Here is a 22,785-nt window from a genome sequence, read left to right as displayed (position 1 = left end):
TGTGGTCATCTGATAGTTCCTTATCTTTCAAGGAATTTGTACATTTAGTCTAAGGGACTCACTATTTCCTTCCTTCTACTTTCTTGGAATTTAATTTTTTCTGAATAAAAATGAAAACAGGATAAAAATTCTGAGATAGTGCTAAAGCCATGCTTAGAGGGAAATTTATAGCATTAAATTATTACATTCAAAAAGATCTCTAGTCAAAATAGCAACTGTTGCCAATACATTGTAACAATGGTAACTTTCATACACTAATAGAGAATTCTCTGGAACTATCTAGTAAAGTTAAGCATATGCATTACCCAGATCATGCAGTTTCTCTTGAAGTGTGGTAGGCGAACTTCTAAGGTGGTGCCAAAAGATCCCCATCTCCTAGAATTCGTGTCCAAGTGTAATTCTCTCTCCTAAAATATAGGTTGCACCTAGAAACTCGCTTCTACTGAACAGAATACAGCAAAAATGACGGGATGCCACTTCTGAAATTAGGTTTCAAAAGACTTTTACCTCATACTCTCTTGCTCTCTTTTTACGTATTTATAAGCAGCAAGTTGTCCTAAGGAGAGAAGCACATGGCAAGAAATTGAGTGTGGCTTCCAGTAAGGCCTTTATCTCAAAGGCCCAGGAGATAACTCCTGCCAACAACCACACAAGTGAGCATGAATCATGGATTCTTCCTGGAAGACGACTGCAGCACCCACCAACACTTTATAGAAGTTCTAGAACCAGAAAACCCAAGTAAGCCATGCCCAGATTCCTGATACACAGACACCGGCAGATAACAAATCTTAATACTAACAAATAAATGTTGTTTTAAGCTGCTTAAAAAGAAGGTATCAGGCTGGGCACAGTGGCTCACGCCTGTAATCCCAGGACTTTGGGAGGCTGAGGCGGGTGGATCACTTGAGGTCAGGAGTTCGAGACTGGCCTGGTCAACATGGCGAAACCCCGTCTTTACTAAAAATGCAAAAATTAGCCAGGTATGGTGGCAGACGGCTATAATCCCAGGTACTTGGGAGGCTGAGGCAGGAAAATAGCTTGAACCTGGAAAAAGGAGGCTACAGTGAGCTGAGACTGTGCCGCTGCACTCCAGCCTCGGTGACAGCATGAGACTCCGTCTCAAAAAAATAAAAAATAAAAAAAAAAAAGAAGGGGACGGGTGTGGTGGCTCACACCTATAATCCCACCACTTTGGGAGGCCGAGGCAGGTGAATCACTTGAGGTTAGGAGTTCAAGACCAGCCTTGGCCAACATGGAGAAACTCTGTCTCTACGAAAAACAACAAAAATTTGCCAGGCATGGTGGTGGGCACCTGTAATCCCAGCTACTCGGGAGGCTGAGGCAGGAAAATTGCTTGAACCCGGGAAGTGGAGGCTGCAGTGAGCTGAGATCATGCCACTGCACTCCAGGTTGGGCTACAAAGCAAGACACCATTTCAAAACAAAAAAAAAAAGTAAAGAAAAAGGCCAGGAACAGTGGCTCACACCTGTAATCCCAGCACTTTGGGAGGCCAAGGCAGGAGGATCATTTGAACCCAGGAGTCCAAGACCAGCCTGGGTAACATGACAAAACTCCATCTCTACAAAAAATGTTTTTAAAACATTAGCTAGGCATGATGGGAGGATTGCTTAAACCCAGGAGGCAGAGGTTGCAGTGAGACAAGATTGCATCACTGCACTCCAGCCTGGGCAATACAGTGAGACTCCGTGGCCAAATAAAAAGAAAAGAAAAGAAAAAGAAAAAAAAAATTAGCGAGGCACAATGGTACATGCCTATAGTCCCAGCTACTTGGGAGGCTGAGGTGGGAGGATCACTTGAGCCCAGGATCCAGGTGTACCATGATTGTACCACTGCACTCTAGCCCAGGCAACAGAGCAAGACTCTGTCTAAAAGAAAGACATCAAGTCAAGAAAAGCAAATTAAACTCAATGTAAATAGAAAGAAGGAAATAAAGAATAAAACTGATGAAATTCAAGAGTCAACCAACACAGGAAATGAATAAAACCAAAAGCTGCTTTTCAAATAGACCAACAATACTGAAAGCTATACCAATCAGGAAAAAAAAGAAAATATCAATTATGAATATCGGTACTGAAAAGATGAAAATTACTACAGATCCTACAACATTAAAAGGATAGTAAGAAAACATTATGGGCCGGGCATAGTGGCGCCTGTAATTCCAGCACTTTGGGAGGCCAAGGCAGGCGGATCACGAGGTCAGGAGTTTGAGACCAGCCTGATCACAGTGAAACCTTGTCTCTACTAAAAAAATTAGCCAGGCATGGTGGTGTGCACCTATAATCCCAGCTACTCGGGAGAAGCAGGAGAATCGCTTGAACCCGGGAGGTGGAGGTTGCAGTGAGCCAAGATTGCACCATTGCACTCCAGCCCGGGTGACAGAGCTAGACTCTGTCTCAAAAAAAAAAAAAATTCATTATGAACAACTTTACATCCATAAATCCTAACAACTTAGTTGAAATACAAAAATTCCCTGAAAAATACAAATCCAACACCCATTAATGTTACCAAAGAACAGCAAACAAGAAATAGTAAGAAATGTTTTCAACCTAAAAAAATGGCATCTAAGAAAAACCTACAGCTAAGAAAGACTGACTGCTTTCCCCTAAGGAGCAGCAGTAAGGCAAAGACACACAGAAATCAGAAAAAGAAATAAAGCTCACCCAGATTAGAAAAGAATAAAACTACATTCTCAGATGACATGATCATGTACATAAAAAATCCTGGCCAGGCACGGTGGCTCACGCCTGTAATCCCAGCACTTTGGGAAGCTGAGGCAGGCGGATCACAAGGTCAGGACACCGAGACCATCCTGGCTAACCCGGTGAAACCCTGTCTCTACTAAAAATACAAAAAATTAGCTAGGCATGGTGGTGGGTGCCTGCAGTCCCAGCTACTCGGGAGACTGAGGCAGGAGAATGGTGTGAACCCGGGAGGCGGAGCCTGCAGTGAGCTGAGATCATGCCACTGCACTCCAGCGTGGGCGACACAGCGACTCTGTCTCAAAAAAAATAAATAAATAAAATAAAAATTAAAAAAAGATAAAAATCCTAAGAAATTTACCCAAAAAAAGTAGTAAGTTTTTATAGCACTATCACAAAATACAAGATCAATACGCAAAGTATTTCTATATACTGACAATAAAACACCATTTACATTATCAAGAAAAATGGGATACATGTGCAAAACCTGTACACTGAAAACAACAGACCAACACTGAAAGAAATTAAAGACGACATAAAAGAATCTGAAAGCTGGGTGCAGTGGCTCACACCTGTAATTCCAGCACTCTGGGAGGCCAAGGTAGGCAGATCACTTGAGGTCAGGAGTTCAAGACCAGCTTGGACAATATGGTGAAACCCTATCGTGACTAAAAATATAAAAATTAGCTGAGCATGGTAGCACACACCTGTAGTCCTAGTTACTCAGAAAGCGAGGGCAGAAAAATCACTTGAACCTGGGAGGTAGAGGCTGCAGTGAGCTGAGATCACACCACTGCTCTCCAGCCTGGGCAACAGAGTGAGACTCTGCCTTAAAAAAAAAAAAAAAGAAAAGAAAAAAATTGAGATATTGTTTCATAGGAAGCTCAATATGCTTGAAATGTCAAAAAGAAATTAAGAAAATGTGATTTATGGGCCGGGCACGGTGGCTCATGCCTGTAATCCCAGTACTTTGGGAGGCCAAGGTGGGCAGATCACCTGAGATCGGGAGTTCAAGACCAGCCTGACCAACATGGAGAAATTCCATCTCTACTCAAAATACAAAATCAGCCAGGTGTGGTGGCACATGCCTATAATCCCAGCTACTCGGGAGGCTGAGGCAGGAGAATCTCTTGAACCCGGGAGGTGGAGGTTGCAGTGAGCCGAGATCATGCTATTGCATTCCAGCCTGGGCAACAAGAGCAAAACTCCATCTTAAGAAAAAAAAAAAAGGCCGGGCGCGGTGGCTCAAGCCTGTAATCCCAGCACTTTGGGAGGCCGAGACGGGCGGATCACGAGGTCAGGAGATCGAGACCATCCTGGCTAGCATGGTGAAACCCCATCTCTACTAAAAATACAAAAACTAGCTGGGCGAGGTGGCGGGCGCCTGTAGTCCCAGCTACTTGGGAGGCTGAGGCAGGAGAATGGCGTAAACCCGGGAGGTGGAGCTTGCAGTGAGCTGAGATCCGGCCACTGCACTCCAGTCCGGGCGACAAAGTGAGACTCCGCCTCAAAAAAAAAAAAAAAAAAATTTCATTTACAGTAGTTATAAAAAAATACTCAGAAATACTGCACTCCAGCCTGGGCGACACAGCGACTCTGTCTCAAAATAAATAAATAAATAAAATTAACCAAGAAGGGTACACTGAAAATTATAAAACACTGATGACAGAAATTGAAGACACAACCAGGAACAATAGCCCACACCTGTAATCCCAGCATTCTGGGAGGCCAAGGTGGGAGGATCACTTAAGCTCAGGAGTTCGAGACCAATCTGGGCAACACAGAGAGACTGTAACTTTACAAAAATTAAAAAATAGCCAGGTGTGGTAGCATGTGCCTATAGTCCCAGGTATTCAACAGCCAACAGATATATAAAAACATGTTCAACATCACTAATCATCAAGACACTACAACTTAAAACCACAAGGAAATATCACCTCACATCTGTTAGAAGAGCTATTATCAAAAAAGGAAAAAAAGAGACCCTTGTACACAGTTGGTGGGAATGTAAATGAGTAGAGCCATTATGGAAAACAGTATGGAAGTTTCTAAAAATATCAAAAATAGAACTACCATATGATCCAGCAATCTTTCTACTGGGTATATATTCAGAGGAAATGGAGCCAGTATGTTGAAAAGACATCTGCATTCCCATGTTCATTGCAGAATTATTCACAATAGCCAAGGTATGAAACCAACTGAAATGTCCCTTAGTGGATGAATGGATAAACAAAATGTGGTATACACGTACAATGGAATACTATTCAGCCTTTAAAAAGAAGGAAATCCTGTCATGAGACAACATGGATGAACCTGAAGGATACTGCGTTAAGTAAAATAAGCCAGGTGCAGAAAGTCAAACGCCGCATGATCCCACTTACATGTAAAATCTAAGAAAGCTGAAATCATAAAAGCTGAAAGTACAATGGTGGTTACCAAAGGTTGGGGGTGAAACTGGGGACATTTTGGTCAAAGGATACAAATTTTCAGTTAGCAGAAATAAGTTTGAGAGATCAATCGTTTAACATGGTGACTATACACTTTAGTTTTTAAAATTAGCTGGGCATGGTGGCATACACCCTATAGTCCTAGCTACTCAGGAGGCTGAGGTGGGAGGATCGCTTGAGCCCAGGAGATCAAGGCTGCAGTGAGCTATGATTGCACCACTGCAATACAGCCTGGGCAAGAGGACGGGACCCTTTCTCTTTTAAAAAAAGAAAAAGAAAAAGAAAGAATATATTTTCAGTGTTATCACCAGAAAAAAATGATAAATAAGTGAGATAATGCATATGTTAATTAGCTTGACTTAGTCATTCCACAACGTATATTACAAAACACGTTGCCTATCATTAACATATACAATTTTTGTCAATTAAAACTTAAAAAAGAAAAATACATTTTAAAAACTAAAATGTCAAATGTCAAATGACCTATAGATTTTTAATCAATGCCAGGGAAAATCACAGCTTCTTCTATAGAATATGACAAGCTGATTTTAAATTTTAAAATGAAATTCAAATGATCTAGAACAGCCAAAGCAATTTCGGTAAGAACAAAACAGAAGCGCCTACTTGACTTGACTTTAAGACATACTATAAACCCATCGTCGGCCGGGCGCGGTGGCTCAAGCCTGTAATCCCAGCACTTTGGGAGGCCGAGACGGGCGGATCACGAGGTCAGGAGATCGAGACCATCCTGGCTAACACGGTGAAACCCCGTCTCGACTAAAAATACAAAAAAATTAGCGGGCGAGGTGGCGGGCGCCTGTAGTCCCAGTTACTCGGGAGGCTGAGGCAGGAGAATGGCGTGAACCTGGGAGGCGGAGCTTGCAGTGAGCTGAGATCCGGCCACTGCACTCCAGCCTGGGCGGCAGAGCCAGACTCTGTCTCAAAAAAAAAAAAAAAAAAAAAAAAAAAAAAAAAACCCATCGTCATCAAGACAGTGTGATATTAACATAAGAATGGAAAACTAGATCAAGGGATAAGAATAGAGTATGCAGCAACAGACCCGCTCACATATGGTAAGTTGATTTTCAAATAACAGTGCCAACACAATTCAGTCTGGAGAGGAAAATCTTTTCAACAAATGGTGCCAAACTACCTGGATTGTTTACTCACACCATACACAAAAATAAATTTGAGATTCATGTGAGACCTAAACCATAAAAGCTAAAACTACAAGGCTTCTTAAAGCAAATAAAAGAGAAAGTCTTCCTTCTCATCTTTGGAATAAGCAGATTTCTTAGTTAGATGAGACATACAAAGCTATAACCTAAAAGGAAAAGAAATTAAATGTATCAAAATAAAATTCTTCTATTTATCAAAAGACACCATTAAGAAATGAACAGATAAGCCATAGACAGGAAAATATTCACAATACATACACCTGACAAAGGACTTACATTCACAATATATGAAGAATTCTTACACTCAGTAATAGAGATATAAACCCTATTTGAAAGAATGAGTAGGACTTCCTAGTCAGCTTGGAAGCTGTCACTTTTGCCTTTACAAAAAGAAAATTGGCCGGGCGTGGTGGCTCACACCTGTAATCCAGCACTTTGGGAGGCGGGGGGGCGGGTCACAAGGTCAGGAGTTCAAGACCAGCCTGACCAACATGGTGAAACCTTGTCTCTGCTAAAAATATAAAAATTAGCTGGGCATGGTGGCACACACCTGTAATCCCAGCCACTCAGGAGGCTGAGGCAGGAGAAACGCTTGAACCCGGCAGACGGAGGCTGCAGAGAGCTGAGATCACGCCACTGTACCCCAGACTGGGCAACAGAGCGAGACTTAGTCTGGGGGAAAAAAAAAAAACCTAACAAACTAAAAATCATCAGCTATTCTTGGACAGTAAGGTCATGAGGCAAATCACCACTTCAAAATCTGAAGACTGCCGAATCCAGAGTCACAATCGAAGTATCCTTGTCTGCAGCAGAATCTGCTGGAACTATAAATTGACAAGACTACTTGCCAGGCACGATGGCTCACGCCTGTAATCCCAGCACCTGGGAGGCTGAGGTGGGCGGATCACGAGGTCAGGAGATCGAGACCATCCTGGCTAATACGGTGAAACCCTGTCTCTACTAGAAATACAAAAAATTAGCGGGGCATGGTGGCGGGTACCTGTAGTCTCAGTTACTAGGGAGGCTGAGGCAGGAGAATGGCGTGAACCCAGGAGGCAGAGCTTATAGTGAGCCAAGATTGCGCCACTGCACTCCAGCCCAGGCGACAGAGGAATACTCCATCTCAAAAAAAAAAAAAAAAAAAAAATTGACAGGACTACTTAAATGGTAACTCTGACAAACTGCTGGAGTAAGAACTAACATACAAGTAAGAAACCCTCAGAGCCTGTAATCCTAAGGGCCCCCATACTTCCCTAGGCTTTACCAGGAATCCTACACCAAGTTCTTAAGGTGAAGATATTAAAAGACCCCTGAAATCCCAGCACTTTGGGAGGTCAAGGTGGGCGGATCACAAGGTCAGGAGATCAATACCATCCTGGTCAATGTGGTGAAACCCAGTCTCTACTAAAAAATACAAAAATTAGTCAGGCATGGCAGCGTGTACCTGTAGTCCCAGCTACTTGGGAGGCTGAGGCAGAAGAATTGCTTGATCCGAGGAGGTAGAGGCTGCAGTGAGCCGAGATCACGCCACTGCACTCCAGCCTGGGTGACAGAGCGAGACTCCGTCTCCCCCCCCCAAAAAAGAAAGGCCCCTTCCAGTCTCTAGCAGGAGGAGGGGGAACAGTAACCACTGTGAAATACAACCAAGAGCAAGAGCTTCCTCCAAAATTACAGTCTTATTCTGATGTTTTCAAAAAACTTTACTTTGTCCAATCTAGGGAAAGGGTATTTCCTAAACTCCAGCCCCTTTTGGCCTACCTGGCCTACCTAAGGCGGAAAAAAACTGAAACACTAGTGAAAGTCACCTATCAGAGGCACAGGCACAGGCACAGTCCTGGGAAACGGCTGATATTAACCAAAAGGCTATGGAATGCTTCCCCCCTCCCAATGCGTTACCACCACATCTCAGGGGTCTAGTATAGCAAAGGATTATAGCTCAAAGAGCTGCAAGGCTCAGACTCTAAAAGAGGGGGCAAAAACAAGGACACTAAAGAAAATCCTAGCCAGAATAACATAAAACTCACACTAAAGGCCTTTTACCTCAGTTCCTATTCTCTGATACAGCACATCTCGCTTTCAACAAAAAATTACAAGGTGTGTTTTAATCTTTTAAGGTAAGAAAAAACACAGACTAAAGAAACAAAACAAGCATCAGGATCAGATTCAAACAGGACACAGATTTTGGAATTATCAGACATGGTTTAAAATAACAATTTTAACCACAGAACCAACCCAACTTGGTCCACCTTTGTGTAATAAGATGGTGAGTTGTTTTTCAGTTGCCATGGACCCCTACATGGAAGGTCAGATAATCTGGACACATCCAGGTGAACCAAGCTGGCAACCATGGGTGGAACCCAAGAGTTGGGAACAAGGAATGGAGACTGAATTAAGAAGCAAACACCTGAACAGGTGCGGTGGCTCACACCTGTAATCCCAAGACATGGGGAGGTTGAGGCAGGAAGATCACTTGAGGCCAGGCGTTCAAGACCAGCCTCAGCAACATAGAGAAACCCAGTCTCTACAAAAAAAATCGTTTAAAATTAGCCGGGCATGGTGGCATGTCCGTGTAGTCCTAGCTACTGAGGAGGCTGAGGCAGGAGGATCACTTGGACCCACAAGTTCAAGGTTGCAGTGAGCTATGATTCATGCCACTGCACTCTAGCCTGGGCAAAAGAGCAAGATCTTGTCTCAAAAAAAAACAGACAGACACCACATGGGAGGATCCAGTTAAATCACGCCTCCTGGAATCACCTCGGATCATGCCTCATTACTCAATAACTGTAAAACCAATGCCATCCCCCAGCTAGAAGAGACAGGTTTAAGCATTTCCTTCTGTCTCCTTGCCATTCAACAATAAAGCTCTTCTTTTCTCAGAAAAGTGCCATGGTATTGGCCTCTATGCACATCAGACAGCAAGCCCACTGATTGCTTAGCAACATGATGTCACTGGCTGTAATGGAAAAAGTAGATAACATGCAATAAAGACGGATACTATACCAGAGACGTGAAAACTCTATAAAAGAACCAAAAGGAAATTTTTGCTAGAAATAAAAAACACTGTAACAGAAATGAAGAATACTTCTGATGGGTTCATCATCAGTAGGCTGGACACAGCTGAGGAAAGAATCAATGAGCTTGAAGATATTTCAACAGAAACTTTCCAAACTGAAATGCAAAGGAAAATAATTAGAGAATGTTCAAGAAATGTAGGGCCGGGCGCGGTGGCTCAAGCCTGTAATCCCAGCACTTTGGGAGGCCGAGGTGGGCGGATCACGAGGTCAGGAGATCGAGACCCTCCTGGCTAACACGGTGAAACCCCATCTCTACTAAAAATACAAAAAACTAGCCGGGCGCGGTGGCGGGCGCCTGTAGTCCCAGCTACTCGGAGGCTGAGGCAGGAGAATGGCGTGAACCCGGGAGGCGGAGCTTGTAGTGAGCTGAGATCCGGCCACTGCACTCCAGCCTGGGCGACAGAGCGAGACTCCGTCTCAAAAAAAAAAAAAAAAAAAAAAAAAAAAAAAAAAAAAAAAGAAATGTGGGACAATTTCAAATGGGTAACACAGAAGGAAATGAATATTTTCTGATAAGTTCTAGAAAAAAGAGAGAGAGTACAGGGCAGACGAAACATGTAAAAGTAATAACAACCAAGAATTTTCCATAATTAATGATAGCCAAACCACAGATCCAGGAAGCTCTGAGAAAACCAACCAGGATAAACACTAAAAAATTCACACCTTGGCATATCATTCAAACTGAAGAAAACAAAAGAGAAAATCAAGAAAGAAACCAGAAGAAAAAATACCATACTTATGGAGGTACAGGGACAAGAATTACAGAAGTTTCTTTCTCATCAGAAACCATGCAAGCAAAAAGAAAGTGAAGCATTTAAAGAGTTTTTTAAAAAAAGGGAAAAAAAAGACAACCTAGAATTCTGTATGCGGAGAAAAAGCATTCTTGGAGTATAGGAGAAACACAAAACCAAGAGAATTCCTATCAGTGGACATGCCCCACAAGAAAAGTTTTTTAAAAGTTATTTAGGGAGAAGGAAAACATTATAAATCAGAAACGTAGTAAATGTATATGCTACAATGTATAGGGCAACCACTAAACAAATGTTAAAGGAAGTATAATTAATATGTTGAGGGCCTGGTACAGTGGTTCACATCTGAAATCCCAGCACTTTGAGAGCCCAAGGCCGGTGGATCACTTGAGGTCAGAAGTTCAAGACCAGCCTGGCTAACATGGTGAAACTCTGTCTCTACTAAATACAAAATTAGCCAGGTATGGTGCTGCACACCTGTAGTCCCAGATAGTCGGGTACCTGAGGCAGGAGAACAGCTTGAACCTGGGAGACAGAAGTTGCAGTGAGCCAAGATCATACCACTGCACTCCAGCCTGGGTAACAGAGTGAGACTCCCTCATTAAAAAAAAAAACAGGCCGGGCGCGGTGGCTCAAGCCTGTAATCCCAGCACTTTGGGAGGCCGAGACGGGCGGATCACGAGGTCAGGAGATCGAGACCATCCTGGCTAATACGGTGAAACCCTGTCTCTACTTAAAAATACAAAAAACTAGCCGGGCGACGAGGCGGGCGCCTGTAGTCCCAGCTACTCGGGAGGCTGAGACAGGAGAATGGCGTAAACCCGGGAGGCGGAGCTTGCAGTGAGCTGAGATCCGGCCACTGCACTCCAGCCTGGGTGGCAGAGCAAGACTCCGTCTCAAAAAAAAAAAAAAAAAAAAAAAAAAAAACAACAAAAAACCTTTAAAAGAACAGACAAAAGACTTAACAGACATTCACAAAAGAAGATAAGGGAAAGCCTACTAAGCACATGAAAAACTCACCACCACCATCACTGGATCAACAATTTAATGCAAATTAAAACTAAAAATGAGGTAATACTAGTCCACAAGAATGCCTAAAATTAAAAACCGACAATATCCAGCGTGTTGTCAGTTTGGCTGACACATGAGGCAACTGAACTCTAATACAAAACTGATCAGAGTGTAAGGCGGTACAGCACTTTAGAAAACAGTTGAACAATTTCTTACAAACGTAAACATATACATATCCTATCACCCAGCAATTCTACTCCTAGTCATGGATTGAATGAAAAATACATATACCCAAAGACTTACACATAAATGTTCGCGGTAGCTTAATTCATAATGGCCCCAAACTGAAAAGTGTCCAAATGGCCATCAACATGAGAATGAATTTTTAAATATCGTTACGTATTTGATAGAGTCAGGAGATAGCAAAATGGCTGGGTAAAGAGGGAAGGGTCCCTGGAGAACCTTCAACCTGCCCAGGTCATTATGCACAAGGGGCTTGCCTAAACATGCCCACAGTGAAAAATTCCATCACTTAACACATGCAGTAAGCGAAATAAATCAACGTGCAGTGGCTCAGACTAAGGGCCCGCATGCACACTGGGGAAGGGGGTGGAGCCACGAGGAATTCGCACCTTAGGCTGGGGAGGAGGCTGGCCTCTTCAACTCCAGTGTAGTGGCCTGGTATTCAATCTGAAGGACCCCTCTCTTTGCTGAGAGCTCCCCTTTCGCTTAATAAATTCCATTCTCCTCACCCTTCAATGTGTCCACATGCCTAATTTCTCCTGGTTGTGACACAAGAACCTGGATTTAGCTGAACTAAGAAGCAAAAACCCCTGCATTATATTCACACAGTGGAATACTCACAAAAATAAAATAAAAAAAAGAACTACTGATATATGCAAGTACAAGGATGACTCTCAAAACCATTTTGCTGAATAAAAGAAGTCAGACATCAATAAGAGCTTTTATGTTCTATGACTCCATTTATATGAAGTTCAAAAACAGGTAAAACTGGCCAAGCACGGTGGCTCATGCCTATAATCCCAGCACTTTGGGTGGCCAAGGCAAGCAGATGGCTTGAGCCCAGGACACCAGCCTGGGCAACATGGCGAAACCCTGTCTCTACAAAAAACACAAAAAATAGCCCGGAGTGGTGGAGTGCACCTGTAGTCCCAGCTACTCAGGAGGCTGAGGCAGGAGGATCGTCTGAGCCCAGGAAGTTGAGACTGCAGTGAGCCTTGATCACACCACTGCACTCCAGCCTAAGCTACACAGTGAGACCCTGTCTCAAACAAAGGAAACAGGTAAAACTAATCTCTGGTGATAAAAATCAGAACAGCTGCCTTAACTGGGTCTGGAAAGAGGCAACAGGGAACTTTCTAGAGTGGGTGTTCTATTATCTTGAATGAGGTATACAGGAAACACGAGTGGATACAAGTGTCAAATTTTACTGAATTATACCCTTAAGACATGTGCATTTCATTCTATGTAAATTACAGCTCAGTTTAAAAGGAAAAGGATTGCAGCAAATGCCTTCTACATTTCCTATAGCTCAAATACAGCAGCAGGCAAACGTTTTCTGTAAAGGGCCAGAGAGTAAGTATTTTAGGCTTTGCAGTCTCCACTACAACCACGACTGCCTTTGTAGTGTGAAAAGTAGCCAGACAATATGAATGAGCACAGCTGTGTTTGAATAAAACTACAAAAACAGGTGGCAAGCCGAATGTGGCCCATAGCCATAGTTTGCCAACCCCTGGTCAAGCAAACAGAACACTAATCCTCAAAAATTAATTTAAATATGCTATATTGTTCTCTTCTATATAGTGGCAGATATGATAATTACTAGAAACCAATTATGGTCCTTCCCATACATGTGAGTTTTTCATACTCATCTACTCACTTAAAATAGGAAAACCCAGAAAAAGTCTAAAACATATTTGGTATGTAAGACCATCATTTTCTTAAAATCATACTCTAATAGCTATGACAGTATTTTGAAAAAATAACCAGGATTATGAGGAATATTTGAGTTTAAAATAAGCCCGCTAGTTAATAATTAAAGTATAAGCTAGACACACAAAATGCCATGTTATCCACAGGCTGACGCTTTGATTTATATGGTATAATAAAGTTCTTAAAACATGTACAGTTATCACTCATTATCATCTAGTTGGTTCTTCATTTAAAAGAATTCAGGCTGGGCACAGTGGCTCACGCCTGTAATCACAGAACTCTGGGAGGCCAAGGCAGGTGGATCACGAAATCAGGAGATGGAGACCATCCTGGCTAACACTCTCCACTAAAAAATACAAAAAATTAGCTGGGCGTGGTGGCGGGCGCCTGTAGTCCCACCCTACTCCGGAGGCTGAGGCAGGAGAATGGTGTAAACCCAGGAGGTGGAGCTTGCAGTGAGCTGAGATCGCGCCACTGCACTCCAGGCTGGGTGACAGAGCAAGACTCCGTCTCAAAAAAAAAAAAAAAAAAAATAGGAATTCAAAATTAAAGACAGCAATTATGCTTGGGTGTGGTGGCTCACACCTGTAATCCCAGCACTTTAGGAGACTGAGGGAGGAGAATCACTTGAGGCCAGGAGTTCAAGGCTAGCCTGGACAACATAGTGAGGCCTTTGTCTCTACAAAAAAATTTCAAAATTAACAGGGTGTGGTGGCACATGCCTGTGGTCCTAGCTATTCAGGAGGCTGAGGTAGGAGGATCACTTGAGCCTTGGTGGTGGAGAATGCAGTGAGCCATGATTGTGCCACTGTACTCCAGTCTGGGCAACGACAGAGGTAGAGCCTGTCTTCAAAGAAAGAAAAAAAAATAGCAAATACATCTCAGTTTCCCAATAAGCATCTCAAAATACAAAAATTACATGAAGAAGGCCGGGCACAGTAGCTCACGCCTGTAATCCCAGCACTTTGGGAGGCCAAGGTGAGCAGATCACGAGGTCAGGAGTTTGAGATCAGCCTGGCCAACATGGTAAAACCCTGTCTCTACTAAAAATACAAAAAAAAAATAGCCAAGTACGGTGGCGTGCGTCTGTAGTCCCAGCTACTCGGGATGCTGAGGCAGGAGAATCGCTTGAACCCACGAGGTGGAGGTTGCAGTGAGCCAAGATTGTGCCACTGCACTCCAGCCTGGGCAACAGAGGGAGACACTTCCATCTCAAAAAAAAAAAAAAATTACATGAATAAATAAAACAAAATTTTCATGAAAGTAGTATCAGAAACCAATTTTCTTAATTTTGGCAAGGCTCAAAAAATTGTAACACCACAAAGAACATCCAAGATATACACCTAGGTATAACATAAGACAGTCCTAAGCCGCCTGAAAAATGTTACCTGTCTTCAAGAAAATTCCAATTTAAAAATGAAATGATTTCTTTCTCACCACAGTATATGACATATAGACGGGGGGAAAAAAACACTAGCAAAATGAGAAAGCTTGAGTTCCTGTCTAAGTATGCTACCTAACTAGCCATGTGACAATTTGGCATTCATTCACTCATCAAGTATTTCTGAGAGCTTATTATGTGACAGACACTAGAAACACAGTAGTGAAGAAAAAAGCAAAAATCCCTGCCATCATAACATATTCTGGTGAACCACTTAATCTCTAAAAACAACTCAGTTTTCTTTCTCTAAAACAATGTATTTTATGTTATACTACAGAGCATTTTCAATTCTTTTTTTTTTGGAGACGGAGTCTCGCTGCGTCGCCCAGGCTGGAGTGCAGTGGCCGGATCTCAGCTCACTGCAAGCTCCACCTCCCAGGTTTATGCCATTCTCCTGCCTCAGCCTCCCGAGTAGCTGGGACTACAGGCGCCCACCACCTCGCCCGGCTAGTTTTTTGTATTTTTTAGTAGAGACAGGGTTTCACCGTGTTAGCCAGGATGGTCTCGATCTCCTGACCTCGTGATCCGCCCATCTCAGCCTCCCAAAGTGCTGGGATTACAGGCTTGAGCCACCGCGCCCGGCCAATTCTTTTTTTAAAAGTTCGTATTACTCTTCCGAATCCAGGAAAGCAACTTATGGAAGATAACCTGAAATCCACTCTTGCCACTGGCTGAAACCATTTGTTGTGTCATCATATTCAGATGGCATACAAAGGAAATTAAGTAGCTGCTAGATTATCTTTCACACAATCTAGATGAATTATAAGCCTTATTGGCCTCTTAGTATTTACTTGGTAATTAAGCTTCCTTGGATGGAATCCAAAAAGAACAATCTTAGAGAAATTTCTCCAGATAATGCATAATTTTACATTCCCAGTATCTAAGTCTATAAAAATAAAGATTGCTACTGAATCAACTAGTAAGCTTATCTTCTCTTCAGAGTAGGATCTGATCTTTTTTTACAAAGTGCTTGCTAAAAGCAGGTAGTCAGAAAGCCAAATCTTGTATTCAAATATGGTTCTTGCATCTAACATTTAAATTTTCTTACCAAGACATATTTTTAGGGCAGGCGCAGTGGCTCATGCCTGCAATCCCAGCACTCTGAGAGACCAAGAGTTTGAGACCAGTCTGGGCAACACAGCAAAATCCCAGCTGGGCATGGTGGTGCACACTTGTAGATTTACTAGCTACTTTGGAGGCTGAGGCAAGAGGATGGCTTGAGTTCAGGAGTTCGAGGCTGCAATGAACTATGATCATGCCACCACTGCACTCCAGCCTAAGTGACAGTTAAAAACAAACAACAACAAAAAAACCATGAATGAACACCCCGTCAGATCCGACAAATGCAAATAAAGCAGGAGCCTGAAATTTGCTAGCAAGAAGAGATGAACACAGATGGACCCAAAGTGGTGGAACAAATTTACGTAAGTCAATCTATAATGTGTAAGATACACAAAAACAAAGATGAATTATTTCTTTCTACAATAATCTGAACTGTAAGTGGCTTCTAGAACTAGATTCTCAACTCAGCTATATCAAATATTAAAATACTAAGGGAACGTTTAGAACACCCAGATATTTTAAGTCTCATACAGATGGGCACTGTTTACTTAATTTATATTTAAAAATCCAAAAAAACGGGCCGGGCGCGGTGGCTCAAGCCTGTAATCCCAGCACTTTGGGAGGCCGAGACGGGCGGATCACGAGGTCAGGAGATCGAGACCATCCTGGCTAACACGGTGAAACCCCGTCTCTACTAAAAATACAAAAAATTAGCTGGGCGAGGTGGCGGGCGCCTGTGGTCCCAGCTACTCGGGAGGCTGAGGCAGGAGAATGGCGTGAACCCGGGAGGCGGAGGTTGCAGTGAGCTGAGATCTGGCCACTGCACTCCAGCCTGGGCGACAGAGCAAGACTCCGTCTCAAAAAAAAAAAAAAAAATCCAAAAAATGGGCCGGGCGCAGCTGCTCACGCCTGTAATCCTAGCACTTTGAGAGGCCAAGGAGGGCAGATCACCTGAGGTCAGGAGTTGGAGACCAGCCTGGGCAACGTGTTGAAACCCCGTATCTACTAAAAATACAAAAAATTAGCCAGGCATGGTGGCATGTGCCTGTAATCCCAGCTACTCAGGAGGCTAAAGCAAAAGAATCACTGGAACCCCTTCAAAGGTGGAGGCTGCAGTGAGCAGAGATTAGACCACTGCACCCCAGCCTGGGCAACAGTGAGACTCCGCCTCAAAAACAAAAAACAAAAAACAAAGAAACAAAAAAAACCCAATAAATGAAAAGACTTCGGTAAGACTGAAATGATTTAAAACCTAGAAGAATCCTTATTATAAAATACTAATTATCCAGCTCTCTGGATGTTTGCCTTTTAGACAGAACTCTCATTGCTGACAGCTAGGTATAATGAAAAAAAAGTCAGGCTTTGGTACCTTGAAGACAAGAGTTTGAACACTAGTGCACCACATCTTGGACACGAACTTTCTAAAGCTATTTTTTCACCTCTAAAATGGGAATACTGATTACCCACCTTGAAGGATTGCTATGATTAGTAAAAATACATGTAAAACACCTGACACATAGTAGGCACTAAAGAAAGAAGTATCACCTGCTTAGATTATTCTCATTGGTACATCCATGAAAGAGGATATAAGAAAAGACATGGTAAAAAGATAAATCAGAGCCTAGGCTACACTTTTTCTTTTTTTTTTTTCTTTTTTTTTTTTGAGACAGGGTCTCACTCCCATTGCTCAGGCTGGAGTGCAGTGCCACGATCACACTCACTGCAGCCTTGACTTCCCAGGCTCACGTGATTCTCCCAGCTCAGCCTCCCAAGTAGTCGGGACTACAGGCACGCACCACCATGCCCAGCTAATTTTTTTTATTTTTTTTTTTAATAGAGATAGGGTTTCACGGTGTTGCCCAGGCTGGTCTCAAACTCCTGGGCTCAAGCAATCCGCCCACCTCAGCCTCCCAAACTGCTGGGATTACAGGGGTTAGCCACCGCACCAAGCCTAAGCCTAGGCTACATTTAACTGCTATACATAATACTATAGTTCCTCCTTATAAATACGTAAAATCCAAAATTACCTCAGGTCTACTTATTTTGAAGCTAAGTAAAAATGAAAGACTATTACACAATAAAGCAGATAATTTTATGAACAGGTGAGATTGAAAATATGCCAAAAGATATAAAAATGCGTATGAAAGGATAGTAAAAGATTCCTACCTTTAAACCGACTGTTATAAGATCTGTAACAACACTGTATGGAAAAAGTAAAAAGAGAAAATGGAAAACAAAGTTAGAGAACAAGTTTTTAAAAGACAGAGATAGTAAGAATAAGGGGGAAAAAGCATTATAATAACAAATAAAAATAAGAATGCGATGAGTTGTGAAATATTAATACAAAGAAAAATGATGAGACAGTCTAGCAACAGCAGAGTGTAAAAGCAAATCCTCACTACCAATGCAAGAAACAAATCCTAAGTTATCTTTTAGTATTTAGGAAAGTATAGTCGTACTTCAATAAAAATGAGTGTTTATCCATTTACCCTCATTTAACGAAGCCAAACCAAAACTTAAAATCACCAGAGTTTGTTCCTTTAAGTCACTGGCATGAATAATCGTGTCTGAGGTTTTAAATGAAACAAAACCAGCGCTTGGATTTTACAGAAATAGAAGGCATCTTGCAAATCTGCATTTACCACCCAAAATTGCTCACCAAAATATAGTTAAGACAGTCTCTCAGAACTAAAATAAATACAAACATCACATTTCAGACATCAAAATTTTCAAAGATTTGCTTTTTAAAAATATTCTATCACGTCAAAACTATGTTTAAGTATAAATTATCTCTCAGGAGGAAATGAACACATACACACACACAAGAGACAGTTGGGATTTGAGGAGGAACTAGAAAGATATGTTGACTGGTGGCTTGTGGTTTGTTTTTTAACTATCCAAATGAGGAAAAAGGATCTTTTTCAGGCTGTTGGAAAATGTAGAAATTTAATTAGTCTCCTGAAGGCAAAACTGCACTGTATTCTTAAACCACATCCCTTAAGACCAGGGTGTGAAAATCCCCTTTAAAGTCCTGCCATACAAAAACTCTTCTTTTCTAAGCCCCAAGAAACTGTCTTCGATTAATGCTTTTTTCATGCCTCCTAGAAGAAAGCTACAAATACATTCAACATATTGTTAATAACCTATGTCATCATTATCTCATAAAAGTTAACAAATGACTCTAGATGATGTAAACTGTTTCAAAAATACCACGTAGATTTTTTATTTTTCCTTGTAAACTTCTGAAACTTGAAATTCATTTGTCTAAAATTTAAATGTGAAAAGTAACTGGACCCTTGCTGCATAAAAAATAAGATTGTTTAACACTACGGTTATTGGTTCTGATGCAAAGGGCAAATTATGCTCCGACCTGAACTTCCAAATGAACTTACCTTCCGGTCAGTATCTGTGTAACTGCCTTGCATATTGAAACCAATAAACCCAATACTACCTCTAAAACCACAAATAGGGTGAAGGGAGAGTTAACTTGTTAAACACTATCAAAAAGTAAGTTTGCACTTCACAGTTATCCTAGAGTTTAACAGCAAAGACGCAAAATTCAAGAGTCCTCTTTATTGAAACTATAAATTTTACGACACAAAAAAATAGCCTGCATCCATATTTAAGTCAAACCCTCCAGACAATTAACTACATATAATGAAATGCTAATTTCACAGCCTGCCTAAACCAAAATATTAGTACAATGACACAAATCTTTACGACACAAAATTTTTCAACATATAAAATCTAACTGAATAAGGTAATGTGAAATAAGTTTTCAACAATGTTCTCGAAGAAACTTCAAACAATAAAAACAGCTTCAATCCCCCCCAAAATATACACACCTACTGTGTACCCAAAAGTTATAATTTTAAGAAAAATTTTAAAGCTTCAATTAAATAAAAATAAAGAACATCCCAATCATGAATAAAATCTAAAATTCCACTTCGATATCTGGAGCAGCGTGCAATCTGCATTCAAATGAATCAATCCGAAATGTCATATACACTTAATATTGTGAAACTAAAATAAATGAAATCTAATGAGGTCAAAACCTGTTGGAAGATTTCATCTTCTTCAAATAGCATAACAATTATCAACTATACGGCAACACGTGAACGACTTTTACTGTTCTAGTAAGTTGCATATATTCCACAACCTTACAGAAATCTTGTCATCAAAAGTAGGTAACAAGCCAAACAAAACCTCAAATACATAAAGGGAATAAACCGAGTTGGAGATTTTTTTTTAATCCGTAGGTACAGACACTACAACCTTCAATTAATTCACCAAGATCCTAACATAGTTGTTACTTTAATTACCAAAATATGTCAAGTCCCACCCCATATCCCTGAGTCCCCAGAGAACCCTTTATATACATAGACTCTAAATCTTTTTATTTTGGTCACGGACCCCCATTAAATTTTTGAGCATTTGAAAGGCCCCCGAAAATCGCTCGTACATCATATTTTACATACACGGGCAGATAATTCATTAAGTTTCTTGGGGAGAGAGAATGGTGAGGGGGAAGTGTCCACGGTCACTAAGTCCAGATCCCTGATGTCGAGAAAACGTTAACGTATCTCACAGCACAAGTCTGGAGACCTCGGCCAAGTCCCGCGGCGGCCCGGGGACCCCGCGTGGGACCGCGGCTTGGGACCAGGTCGCCGCCCAGACGGGTACCGACGCGCGCACCCGCCGTCGGCCGCTCGCCCCACCTCGCCGGTAAACAGCAACTCCCCCGGCAGGAGGACGCCCGCCCCGCGCGCCGCCTCCGCCTCCCCCAGCGCCGCGCACCATTTTCTGAGAGGAAGTGTCGGGAGGCCGAGCTGGGCTCCCCGGACTCGGGGCGCAGAGGGCGGACCCCGGCACCGCGGCCGGACCGGGCTTTCCTCCGCTCCTGGGTGTGTCGAGTAAGGCTGGGAAGGAGCGGACGTGTCCGGGGCACCGCGTGGGGAAAGGAGAGGCTGCGACGGACCGCGCCTCGGCGATTCCGGGATCCCCACAGAGACGCCCGGAAGCCCCACCGTCGGGCTTGGCCGGGGCCGCTCCTCCGGCCGCCAGCGCCGCGCACGACTTCCCAGCCCTTACGCGTCCCGCCGAGAGCCGGGTGGAAGCGGCGCCAGAGCAACCCGGAGCGGCCGCCGCGCCGCCTAGCACTTACCCATCCATGGCCCAGACGGAGGCGCGCACAGAGCAGGGACTGACGGGCTAACCGCAAGCGGAGGAAGCAGGCGGCGGCAGCAGGGCGGTTCCGGGGACAAGCGAGCGTCGCCTCTGCGGAGCCCCGGCCGGTCCGAGGTGGAAGGAGAGTGGGAAACAGGGGCGGGGACCGGGCACGCTCCCGCCACCGCCGCGCCCCCGCCTTCCCCACCCCGCGAGCGCGTCCCCGTCTGGCCCGCCCCCGCCCCCTCAGCGTCCCCGCCCTCCCTCGGGGCCCGCCCCTGCGCTCGCGCCCACCCTCGCCCGGCTCGCAGCCGGCCTCCGGCTCGGCTCTGGGGCGCCCTCTTCCAGCGGTCGCTGTAAGACCCCGCCTCTCGGCCCCTCATCCCGGCGCGCGCGCGCCCCCAGCCTCTCTCCTGCGTTCGCGGGAGCGCGCGCCTTGTGCTTCCCGCTCCGCCGCGCGCCCCGCCCGCCCTCTCGCGGCCCCGAGGGCCTTCCGGCTTCGCAGACCCGGGCTGCCGGGTTTGAATGCCTCCCTCTGCCGGCGGGAAAAGCGTTGGGGACCCAACTCCCAAGAGTAGGCAGGAATGTCCCGCGAGGACCCCAGAAACGAGGTGGAATTGCCCCGGGTGCGCAAGGCTGTAGTTGGCACGTCCAGGGGCCAGCCTCGCGCTGGAGTCGACCGCTGGGACCGGCAGCAGCCCCATAGGTGTGGCTGGGGCGATGAATGAGGTGAAAGAGGCCGCCCGGACTGGAATTTGTATACAGTTTAAGTATCTGAGTGCATTTCGACCTGACCGTCTAGTATTGAATTTACATGAAAAATTCATTGTACAAACATGGAATGGCTATATTTCCAGCATTTTTTAAAAAGCTTACTTATTATTCGCTTTTTTCGGATGAAAATATGGATATAAAGAGAGTGATTTGCTCACAGTTTCACAACCAGGAAACGTTTGCATCAGAGAACCCTCTCCTCTGGTCTGAGCAAAAAGTATATATATAATACAACGAGTGACAACACGCTTGCTTTTTCCCCTTTTTAGTGTGAAATAGAATACTTTTTCAACTCAAAGATCACCAAAACGTAACCCACTAACCTGTTAAGCAAAAGTCTTAACCTCCTGAGTAAAAAAGAGCGGGGCTCCTCCCCGTGGCTTCGTCATTTGAAAAGCAACTAACGGCCTGGTGCGGTGGCTCAAGCCTGTAATCCCAGCACTTTGGGAGGCCGAGACGGGCGGATCACGAGGTCAGGAGATCGAGACCATCCTGGCTAACACGGTGAAACCCCCGTCTCTACTAAAAAATACAAAAAACTAGCCGGGCGAGGTGGCGGGCGCCTGTAGTCCCAGCTACTCAGGAGGCTGAGGCAGGAGAATGGCGTAAACCCGGGAGGCGGAGCTTGCAGTGAGCTGAGATCTGGCCACTGCACTCCAGCCTGGGCCACAGAGCAAGACTCCGTCTCAAAAAAAAAAAAAAAAAAAAAGAAAAGCAACTAACAAGAAACTCAAACATCTATCCTTGCTAATTTCCTGCTTTCAGATAAGTAGGTGCTACTAAAAAGATCTAAACTGTGGACTCATTCATCATTCAGTCAGTATTAACCTACTATGTGCCGGGCACTGCATGGATACACAAGAAAATCAGGTTCCAGCCGTCACTGTTGAATGGATTCCTCAGTTTATGTATATTTTTGGCATAAAACTTTTCAAATAGGTAGAGTGATTCGGTGAGGTCATTCTTAAAGTACTGTATCTAACCTCAGTCCCTCTTCCAAAATGTCAAATATATTTTGTTTTGTATATTAAATCAAAATATTAAGTTGCATTTGTAAACATTGCCAGATGGAAATGTCGAATCAACAAGATAAGTAGCTGATGCAGTCTTTCTATCGCTGTATTGGGATATATTCTGTTGATGAAATTTCCTTAACTCTTTTTTTAGCTACACAAGTAATATCAGCATAAATGCTCATTTTGGAAAATTC

The 22,785-nt window shown here is 43.5% G+C and overlaps 1 protein-coding gene across 11 annotated transcripts in view; it reads right to left on the bottom strand.

Moving 5' to 3' along the window:
• PTBP3 (polypyrimidine tract binding protein 3) overlaps positions 1–20,996 on the bottom strand; it is a 120,872-nt gene extending 99,876 nt beyond the window's left edge. For 2 of the 11 annotated variants that reach the window (XM_033237810.1, XM_033237811.1), the window contains exon 1: positions 20,800–20,990. Coding sequence is in view for 4 of the 11 variants with exons in the window: in XM_033237801.1 (XP_033093692.1) it covers positions 17,802–17,835; positions 20,800–20,807 (42 nt within the window). In the remaining 7 variants the exon portion in view is untranslated. Of the gene's footprint in view, positions 1–305; positions 489–17,801; positions 17,836–20,113; positions 20,355–20,799 lie in introns of those variants that run through there. The other 9 variants (XM_033237803.1, XM_033237804.1, XM_033237801.1 and 6 more) reach the window with 8 other exon arrangements.
• Between the last annotated feature and the right edge of the window lie 1,789 nt (positions 20,997–22,785).

Source organism: Trachypithecus francoisi, unplaced genomic scaffold, assembly GCF_009764315.1.
Source record: "Trachypithecus francoisi isolate TF-2019V2 unplaced genomic scaffold, Tfra_2.0 Lachesis_group16, whole genome shotgun sequence".
Taxonomy (NCBI): Eukaryota; Metazoa; Chordata; class Mammalia; order Primates; family Cercopithecidae; genus Trachypithecus; species Trachypithecus francoisi.
This window is presented reverse-complemented; position numbering and strand designations above follow the sequence as displayed.